Here is a 10,482-nt window from a genome sequence, read left to right on the forward strand (position 1 = left end):
CCTACTTAGCTATAGCTATAATTAATCTATAGGTAGTAAGTAAGTAGTTTCTAAAAGAGGCGCGGCTAGTAAACTTTCTCTAAAAGAATAGTTAGAATTATTTAGAAAATAATTAAAAAACAATTTATACTCTATAAAGGCTACTACTAATATTAATTATATAGTATAGCTAATCTATATAGATAATAGGCTAACCTTACATATTTATAGTAAAGGCTAAGTAACTAAATAGTAGCTAGTTAAGCTGTAGAAATTACTTAAACGCAGGCTAAAATTTATTAGAATTAATTAATAAATAATTCTAGAACGTTGTATACATTACTATAAAGTATACCTATAACTTAGTAGACTATAATTTAGCGTAGTAGGTAGTATAAGATTTAGTAGCTTAGTTAGTAGTGTAAATAGTATAGTAGAGTAGTATTATTATTATTTTAAAAGAATTATTCTAGAAATAATTCTTAACTAATCTACTAAGGCACTAACCTAGCGCGCGTACAGGCTGCGTATAGACGCTCTAGCGCTCTAGCGCTCTAGCGCTCTAGTACTCTAGCCTTCTAGTACTCTAGTAAACTCTAGAGCTAACTAATCTCTAGATTTTTTAAAGTTAATATATACTAATATCTTACTAGCTATTCTATCTATTAAGGTTCTACTAAATATACTTATTATATTTTATTAAATTAGTATATAATAATATCTAGAGTTATTTTAACTAATATACTATTAAGTATTAGTCTAAGTTAGATATATAGTTATAATATAGTTATATTATAATTACTTATAACTAGACTTTAAGCTATATAAAGTAGTAAAATCTTTACTAAAGTCTACTTTAGTACTATACGTAAACTAATAGTTAGAATTACTAAATAAAAATATAAACCTAGCTACTTATATACTAATATCTAGTTTATAGTAATAGAATTAAATTTTTAATAATAAGTAAAGTAGTTCTACTTATAGTTTTAATTCTAATTTAGATATATAATATAGAATAAAAAAAGATTTATATAAGTAAATACTTATTATATTTATACTAAGTAAAATTATAAAGTATTAAATCTAGAACTAGTAGTATATAAAAGTAAAGTAGATATTAATAAGTAATTAAAGTAGTATTCTTTTCTAAGAAAGTATAAGATCTAAAGTTTAATAAAGCTTAGTAGATCTTACTAGAGCTTATAATATAGAATATATTCTTAGAGTACTCTTAGTAAGTACTATATATAACTTACTAGTATAGATTAAAATAAAATTTTATACGCTTTACTACTTAAGAAAGCTTTTTAAAAAAGATTATAATATAATAATTTATTTTCTATTTATTTTTATAATTCTAGATATAGTATTAATATATATAAAACTTTTATAATAGCTAAGATAATATATAGTAATAGTCTAAGAGTATATAGAATATATACTTCTTTATCTCTTTTTCTCTATAGAATCTAGGTCTATAGAGCTTAGAAGTTTTAAACTCTATAGTTTATATAAGAATATAGTCTTAGACTACTAGACTAATATAACCTAAAAAGATAAAAATAACTAAGATAGTATTCTTAGTCTAAGATAATATATATATAGATATTAAGATCTAAGTCTAATAAGCTCTAGTACGTTCTATTAAGCTCTATTAGGCCTTAGATCTTATAGTTTAGTTTTAATTACTAGAACCTTTAAAGAAATATATACTACTACCTACTATAAAATAAGATATTTAGAGAATATATCTATATTATAATTATATACTATGTTACTTAACTATATTATATTTATATTTCTATACTAGTATACGTAATATAGTAATAGTAATAGTCTAATATAAATACTACTTATAGAACTAGTATATTTATTCTTTATTTACTATAACTATAATAGTATTTCTATTCTCTAATAGCTACTATATTAAAATAACTATTTTATAGTTATATCTTTACTAGCTTTAATAGAACTTTTCTATTATAGTAGAATATTAATATAAAGTAAAGTAATAAAATATAGTCTAGTAACTCTATATAGTAATCTTAATATAGATATATTTTCTAGATATCTTATATTTACTATAATATAGTAGTAGGTTTAATAGAACTTTATTATTACTACTATCTATATAATAGTATTTATATACTAGAGATAATATATAAAAATCTTTTTATTATAGTTTTACTTCTTATTACCTTTTTTTAATAATTCTTTCTAGTATAGTCTACTACTACTAAATATAGCTTTCTATTTTTATACTTAGATATAGCTTAACTTCTATTCTAAGTATATATAAAGTATAGTATAATAATATATTATATAGAGATAGAACGTATCTAATATCTAATTAGTAGAATCTAAAAGTAAAGTAAGTAGTAATAAGTAATAAAATAGTATTTTTATTTAAAAAAGCTTTTTCTATCTTAATAAGCTACTAGAGTACTTACTTTTCTTTTAAGTATATAATTTAATTAAGTAACTAATTACTATACTATAATAGTAAAGTAGATATAGATAGTATCTCTACTTTTAAAAAAGTACTTAATTATTAGTATATTAAGAATATACTTCTTTAGAACTTTAATAATATATAAACTTCTAGCTACTAAATAACTAATAATATTAAGATCTAGCTTATAAAAGAGCTACTCTATAAGCTAGTACTATCTAGTACTAGTTTCTATTAACTTTCTTTTTCTTTTTTTATATAAATCTAGCTAAACTTTTTACTCTTAGATTCTATTATAAAAGTTTTATAAAGTTTAGATAATAAAGATATATAAAGGTAATAAAGTTATTATAGTAGAAAGCTTTAGAAGAAGTTATTAGAGATAAATATATATTATAGAGATATTAGTCTAATATAAGCTAATAGAGCTCTAGATCTTAAACTATTATATCTATATCTACTATTTCTAACTCTAATTATAAGCTATCTTCTAACTAGTTTATTTTTCTATATATAAAGTATGTTTTATAGTACTAAAAGATATTTTTAATTTACTTATAGTTATTTTAGAAACTTATAAAAATAATACTTAAATAGTATAGCTTTAAGTATTAGCTTTAAACTACTATTAGTATTTTTAATATATCTTTAGAGTTCTAAATATTTTAGAAATTTTAAAAGTATAAATAGTATACTTCTACTAAATTCTTAGTATATATATTCTAACTATTAATTTTTAGAATATATTACTATAATAGTTTAAAGCTTATATATATATATTATTATTCTATAGTCTTTTTAAAAATTAACTTTAAATTCTATTATAAAGTACTTTAGTATTAAAATAGCTTTTTAGCTAGTCTAAGAGATTTTAAAGCTTTAACTACTTTAGAAATAATAGTACTAAAGCTTTAAGTCTTAGCTTATTTACTTTTAAAGTACTAAAATCTTTAGTTTTATATTTTTTAATATACTAGTACTAGACTTTTTTCTTTAAAAACTTAATTATAAGCTATAGAATTATTAGTCTACTAATAAAAGAGTATAATTATATATAAATCTTAATAAAGTATAATATACTTATAAGCTTTTAACTATTACTTAAACCTTTTAATAGTAGTAGCTAAGTAAAGTTTATAAACTTAAATAAAAAATACTTTATAATTAACTATATTTTACTTAGTATATTCTACTAAGTAAGATATAGTATATTATTTCTATTAATAATATAATAATAGTACTTATTTGCAAAGTATATAGTAGAGAGAGAGTTATAGAATATTTATTTATTTTATTTATACTATATATCTTTTTATACTAAATTAATTCTAAACTATTCTAGAAATAATTTACTTAGAAATAGCACCTAACTACCTACTAGAACTACTACTCTTAGAGAGAGTAGGTAAACGCTTAGAAGAAAAGTATAAGAAGAACTAGCAAGATTTACACTTATTCTCTTTATTCTAAAAAAAGGTATAATCTAAATTTATTAGAAATAATTCTAAATTGTTCTAGAAATAATCTAAATAAAACTTACCTTAAATATAGTCTATATCTAGGCTATTAATATTATACGCTTAGTAGAGAAGCTTATCTTTAAGCTAATTATTATAGTAGTCTCTAACTATATTAGTTATAGTAGTAAAGTTAAGCTATAAAAGTTAGAAATAATTTAGAAACGTTTAAGAAATAATTTACTTATTCTCTCTTTAAATTATTAACCTAGATAATATTCTAGAGAGAGTATTTCTAGTTTTTCTACTCTTTCTTCTCTTTCTTATTATCTAGTGCAGTAGTAGAGTTCTTAAAATTATTATAGTCTAAATTATTTACTAATTAATCTAACTTATAGTCTAAATTGTTTAATAAATAATCTAACTTAGACTTATTATTAGATTCTAGCTAGGCAGAAGCCTGTATAGGCGCAGAGTTAGTAGAAGAGGTAAGAAAGTTAGTAGAGAGGTTAGTAATAGCGTTATAAGTAGCTATAATCTAAATATAAAAACCTAGGTAGAATTAATTAAGAATTAATTAAGAAATAATTTAAATAAACTTACGTATCTTAGCTTAGATCTAGGCGTTAGTAGAATTTCTAACTTATCTAGTAAATACTATTCTTAGCTAGTAAGCTTAGCGTAAATAGTTTTTAAGCGTAGCGTAACTTATATATTTCTACTAAAAGAAATATTAGAAATAATTAAGAAATAATCTAGAAATAATTTATACTCTATAAAGAATTCTATCTTAGATTCTAATATAGTAGTATAGCTAACCTATATAAATAATAGGTTTACTCTATATATTAGTAGAAAAAGGTAGATATCTAAATAAGTATTAGTTAAGCTAGAGAAATTACTTATAAGTAGGCTAAATTTATTAAAATTATTTATAAATTAATCTAGAAATAGTTTATATATTTCTTTAGAGTATACTCTAGATTTAGTAAGCTATTATAGATAGCGTAGTTTAGTAGAGAGGTTTAGTAGAGTTATATTATTATTATTTAGATAAGATTATTTCTAAAATAATCTATAATTAATCTACTAAGGCGCTACTTTAGCGTGCGCATTAACTACGTATAGATGCCTTAGCATGCTATATCTTAGCGCGCTCTTAGTTAGATAGCCTGCGTTCTGTTAGTGGATTCTAGCGCAAGGCACTCCCGCCGCTAGTGAAGCGAGATCTGGGGAGATCGCGCATGGCCATGGGCCGTGGATATATGTAAGGGTTGCAAATCTGCTATTCATGTGCAGTAGTAATGCGGAGCGCAGAGAGCCATTCCCGTTCTTACTGTGCGGGCTGGAAACTTGAACGCTACTACTTGCGCCATGCAAAAGAGTGTAATGGAACCATACATTGAGAATGCACACTTCCACTGGAGGTTTGTCCGGCTACCCAACTCTCAGAAATTCCCGCCATACGCGCTACAATTTGGAACCTCTATCCGAGTTCTTGCTGCTGCAGTTCTGCTGGCTATTGTAATTCTTGCAGTGAAAATACAATGATGTTTAGGAATGCTCTAATTTGCCGCGTGTTTGCCCTTGTCACCCAGTGATAGCATGGTTTCTGAAGCACGAGGTGATGGTGTGCTTGGCGTAGGAACTGGCTGATGAGCAGAGACTCTGGATGTCACAGAGCCGGCTTTAGAACTCTCTTCTGCTTGTGTGGGTTCGAATACGTTGGATATCGGTATGATTGGTGCGGGAGTGGGTCGGTGTTCGGGATTGCTGGGGGTTGCAGCGTCGTCTTGCAAATTCTCATCCGCTTGCGCTGTTCCAGCGGTGGTGGGTCTCGATTGACTCCTTCGTGGGATCTCGTTATGAGTAGTGAAGCCCGCAGATAGGGGCGGATCGGAATGCTGATGGGCCGTGGAAGTAGACCCATCTCTTTCTGGTGGGTCTTTCCATACTGTGCATCGGGCAAGCGAGGAATAGACCAAAACCTGGGCATCTTTCTCGTTATCCACCAGCCCAGTACCCACAAGAATGTCAACGATCCCATCTACATCAACCTCTTTATCATGGCCGTCGGACTCCACAGACCAGTTCTCGGCTTCTGCATTGTATTTCAGCTTCGCCGTCTGCCAGAGCGCATCCATGAAGCCAGAAAGCAACTCAAAAGCGAAATGGGCTTCCGGCTTGCCTACCGGGATGGCAAGGTAACCACATGGACGATTCTGACCGGCCCCATGAGACGTACCGGGGTCTTGCATGTTTTCGAGACTCAGCCCAGTATATTTGTATCTATGATGTTCCCTAGAGTCCCCAACTGGATACCGACGATGAGCAATGCCCTCTGATTGCGGTGCTACTCCCCCATTGACCGAGAGGAATAGACCCGATACTTTTACCCGCTTGTGGAACTCGAGGGACTCTACCTTCTCTTTCCAGTCCTTCCCAGAGAATACCTTTGCAACGCATATCTCGGTTTTATGAACTGGTGCACTATACCTCCACAATGCTAGTAAAGCATGCAACACTTGCTTATCAAGCGAATAACCATGTGTTTCGAGCTTCAAGCGGTGGCAGTGCAGTTTTCTGTCGTCAGGACTCATACCCTCAACTACGTGCTCCCACACGATTTTTGAGTGTCGAAGTTGCGAGTCGACAATTCGGTACACGTCTCTTATGGCGCGATGGAGACTCTCCGAGAGGAGTTTGAGATCACCATCGACTTCAGTCGAAAACGATTGCAGCATTTCTCGCAGCACGATCCTGGGATCGTTGATGTCGATCAGACCGGCGCTGGCCGTACTGTCTGTACCGTCTGGCGAATTCTACGGATGGAATCTCACATGAAATGACTCCGGCCAGAACGCCCCCTCGGTGGGCCATGAATTGTTGCAAGCATCTCCGACTGAAAGAGCGATGAAATTGAAGTCCGGATCCAGCTTGAAATGTATCGGACGATTCGAGATCCCTCTGCGAATCCAAGCCCGAATGCAAGTCATCAGCAGCGTGATGCTAAGCTGTACGACTGTTGCTGACCAATGGAGTGCTCGTAATCCGACAAATTGGCAAATGAAACCAGTGAAGCAAAGGGTAACCGCAATGATGAGCCTTCGTTCCTGAATTTGACGTCTTGGATGCGGTAAAACGTCATCTATCTCTTCTATATCATATCTTGAAGTGCGAATTTTCTTATCCCCAGCATGGCTCATGATGACGCACGCATTGAAGGGCTGATCGCCCATGTTCTGTCGCAGTTGCAACCAGAAGATATTCTTCACGTCGCAATCATTTTTCGGTATGAAACTCTGCTCATCAGTCGTTTCTTCGATGATGTACGAGCACAGTGCTATACCCAAGACGAGTAGGCATGTTCCTATAAAGAAGGTTGGGCATGCGTAGTCTTGGACAGAGTTCATGCCCTTTGGCTTTCTCCAGTAATATGTCATCGCGGTAGGTATCGCTACAGCAACAAGTTGCAGAGCAGCTCCAACGATCGCAAATGTACATAGTTCGGAGCTAGTTGGAAGGGCCTTGTGCACATTGAGTGCAAGGTTCGGTGGCTGTCTGGTCAGCTTCCAGGCAATACGTCTGGCATGAAATTCGGCCTGCAATTCTGAATTTCCGGAAGGAGTGAGAACTTGGGACTGCTTCCTCGATCTGAAGTTCAGTCTGCCAAACACGTCTGTGAACGTCTTTGAACGGCTTTCATCCGCAAGTTTGAGAACTCCTGCGTTGTGGGCTTCACCGAGGTTGCCGATGCGAACCTGACTAGGAGCCTTTAGTTCGATTTCTTCCTGGCTTGAGACCTTTTGCGTAGAGTTAGGCTCATACACAATAATCTCGAGGATCTTAGCATGGCCCGCTTGACCTACGACCCCTTCGTCAGTCCAGAGTTCCGACGTTGCGTATGATGTCGATGAGAGTAGCTCCAGTTCTGCTGTCGCGATTTTCTCTCGCGCACTATCACTGTTAGCAACTTCGCTAACCTGGGATGGACGTCACCTACCGACCAATGACAGCCTTCAAGAGTCTAACATTTGAGACGCGAATTGCCGAAACCACGGTAGTGATTATTCCCAGTGGACCAACAGCGAGAAGTATGTGATCGGCCCAGCCAAGCGACATGCTGAGGAATTGTTTCGTAACTTGCTCTCCAAACAGCGTTAAGAGAGGCGCCAAATCGCTGCCGAGGTTGTTGATGAACTCTTCGCCATTGAAGCCGTCTGAGGGAGTAGGAGTGGCGATGATTGGTATTGCTGTTGGCGTGCCGCTGCTGGTCGAAGTAGTCACAGTGGGTGGCATGACGAATAGTATAGCGTAAGGGTGTGGAGTGGTTGCACCCTGTGCACCGGCACAATAGTAGCGATCAAGAAAGCAACGAGAGACAGCTAGGGTATCGGTAACCTGCGCGACGCTTTGACTTGTAGGCAAACAGATGCAGCTGAGCTATTGCGCAAACCAAAAATGCCGCAAGGCTGAGCACGACAGTTCTGTCAGCGAGGCTGTCGAGGCGGCGTGACTGATGGCAAGGCGCATAAGAAGCCTGGGTTATTACACCTTCAGTTGGACTTGCCTCGGCTGAAGCTTGGAAGTCTTCCGGTATTGTCTTGGGGATGACAGAGGAACATTGGTTGAGAGAAGGCAGGACGAAAGAAAGTTGCGGGGCTCAAGCTGGGAGGTCATCAACATCAGCTATGCCTGAAGCGAAGGTGCATGAGGCAGATTGATAACTGAACGAATAAGACACCAAGCCACGTCTGACAGCAGGCGCCTACCTCTGCACTCGGGCGAGGAAGGAGCAGACGGAACGGACTTCCAATTCTGACCAACTGGGGGATGTGTTATATGTCAGAAGCCAATAGGCTATTTCGGTACATTAGAGGCATGTCTTTTTTGGTGTGCGCTCATCTCGTGACGACGCGAGTGTGATTACCTAGGTACTTGGGGCTGTCCTTCGGTTAGCAGGGGCCTGTCAGCGGGGTCTCAATCATCGCAGTTTTGGATGCCATCGTCTCGAAGATGATTGATTCAATAGTCTATAGTCTTCTTGATCGCATCGTAGACCCCTGTCAATGTCAGCAAAATAGAGCACCCACATGTCAATACGTCGCAACTTACTAGTAACATCCGGAATAACGAACTGCTCGAACATGAGTCCGGTATGTGTCGCCCACCCAGTCACCCTCTTCACAGGCGCCTCTAGTCTAAGAAAAGCCTTCTCCTGAATCGTAGCAGCGACCTCAGCCCCCACACCAGCATTCATCATACTTTCATGCACTACAATCGCCCTTCCAGTCTTCTTCACGCTTTCTAGAACCGTCTCTCGGTCCCAGGGGTATATCGTCCGGAGATCTATCAGCTCAACGCTGCACCCAAAGTCCCTCTCTGCTGCTGCTATCGCGGCTGAACATGTGTATAGTGGTGTGCCGTATGAGACGATTGTGACGTCCTTGCCAGTCTTGAGGACTTCGGCCTTGTCGAGCGGGAGGTAGAACGCGTCAACGGGTACATGCTCGACAGCGGCGCGGTATAGTATCTTGGGCTCCATGAATATGACGGGGTCTTGACAGCGGATCGCGGAGAGGAGGAGGCCTTTGGCTTGGACGGGTGAGCGGGGTATTACGACGCGCAGACCGGGCGTGTGGGTGAAGAGGGCTTCTGGGGACTGTGTGTGGTAGCTGGTGACGTGTCAGTCGATTTCAAGAGGGAGAACTGCTGGAGTCATACAGTGCGCCATGTCCAACACTGCCTGATGGCATGCGGATGACTAGTCCTCCACAGTTGACGCCAGTGCTCCCCGACCGGTATCTGTACTTGGCTGCCTCATTGTGTATTTGATCGAAGGCGGGGAAGACGTAATCGGCGAACTGAACTTCCGCTACTGGCTTCATGCCCTCCGCAGCTGCTCCTATAGCGAACCCCACGAGTCCCTGCTCGCTCAAGGGAGTGTTGAAGACGCGTTCTGTGCCAAAGTCTCCAGCCAGATTCATGGTACACCGGAAGACACCACCAAATTGCACATCTTCTCCGAACACCATGACGCGTTCGTCTGTTTGCAATGCATATCGCAGGGCTTCGTTGACGGCGGTGTAGAGGTTTATGCGCTTTGTCTGACCCTTCTGTATATCTGCAGGGAACTCGGGGTTCGCAAGGGAGGATTTGGCGGTGTGGTGGAGAATGGGCGTTGCATCGTACTCTACTGTGCCATTGAGGCGTGCGCCAGGTGCTGCCGAGGAGTATTGTTTGCGTTGAAGGTGGTGTTGACAGCGGGGCCGGAGTGGTGCTTGCGGGCGAAGCAGATAGCGCGACAATGCGCGGATGGATGGTGTTCTAGCAGCCATGTCTATAGAAATGAGAGCAACGAGTTTCCCCAGAACCCCAGAAAAGGTACATGCAATAAAGTCATGCTGGGCACAAACATGTGAGCCGACGGTTGTGCGGGTGTATGCCGCGGCTACCAGCGGCTCTCCAGGTTTCAAACGTTGCGGAGTTTAGCGGGCAAGCGCCGAGAGAGGAAGGTGCCGGCACGTGATGTGACTGCAAGTAACGTGATTTGAAGCTTGCCAAGGCTGGAGGCGCTGCATAATGACGATT

General features: G+C 36.9%; 3 protein-coding genes across 3 annotated transcripts; all 3 read right to left on the reverse strand.

Moving 5' to 3' along the window:
* Positions 1–5,456: 5,456 nt before the first annotated feature.
* Positions 5,457–6,149, reverse strand: J4E85_007370 (uncharacterized protein; the record flags this gene model as incomplete). The annotated part of the gene is made up of 2 exons (XM_051471602.1): positions 5,457–6,079; positions 6,137–6,149. 2 exons carry the CDS (start codon positions 6,147–6,149, stop codon positions 5,457–5,459), a joined length of 636 nt encoding a protein of 211 aa, XP_051324676.1.
* Positions 6,150–7,770: 1,621 nt separating this feature from the next.
* Positions 7,771–8,190, reverse strand: J4E85_007371 (uncharacterized protein; the record flags this gene model as incomplete). Its single annotated transcript, XM_051471603.1, has 2 exons — positions 7,771–7,822; positions 7,895–8,190. The coding sequence occupies 2 exons, from the start codon at positions 8,188–8,190 to the stop codon at positions 7,771–7,773; spliced, it is 348 nt and encodes a 115-aa protein (XP_051324677.1).
* A 726-nt stretch (positions 8,191–8,916) lies between these two features.
* On the reverse strand, positions 8,917–10,229 carry J4E85_007372 (uncharacterized protein; the record flags this gene model as incomplete). Its single annotated transcript, XM_051471604.1, has 3 exons — positions 8,917–8,954; positions 9,007–9,566; positions 9,616–10,229. The coding sequence occupies 3 exons, from the start codon at positions 10,227–10,229 to the stop codon at positions 8,917–8,919; spliced, it is 1,212 nt and encodes a 403-aa protein (XP_051324678.1).
* Positions 10,230–10,482: the final 253 nt, after the last annotated feature.

The sequence above is a fragment of the Alternaria conjuncta genome (genome assembly GCF_024043145.1).
Source record: "Alternaria conjuncta strain BMP 0040 chromosome Unknown scaffold_10, whole genome shotgun sequence".
Taxonomy (NCBI): Eukaryota; Fungi; Ascomycota; class Dothideomycetes; order Pleosporales; family Pleosporaceae; genus Alternaria; species Alternaria conjuncta.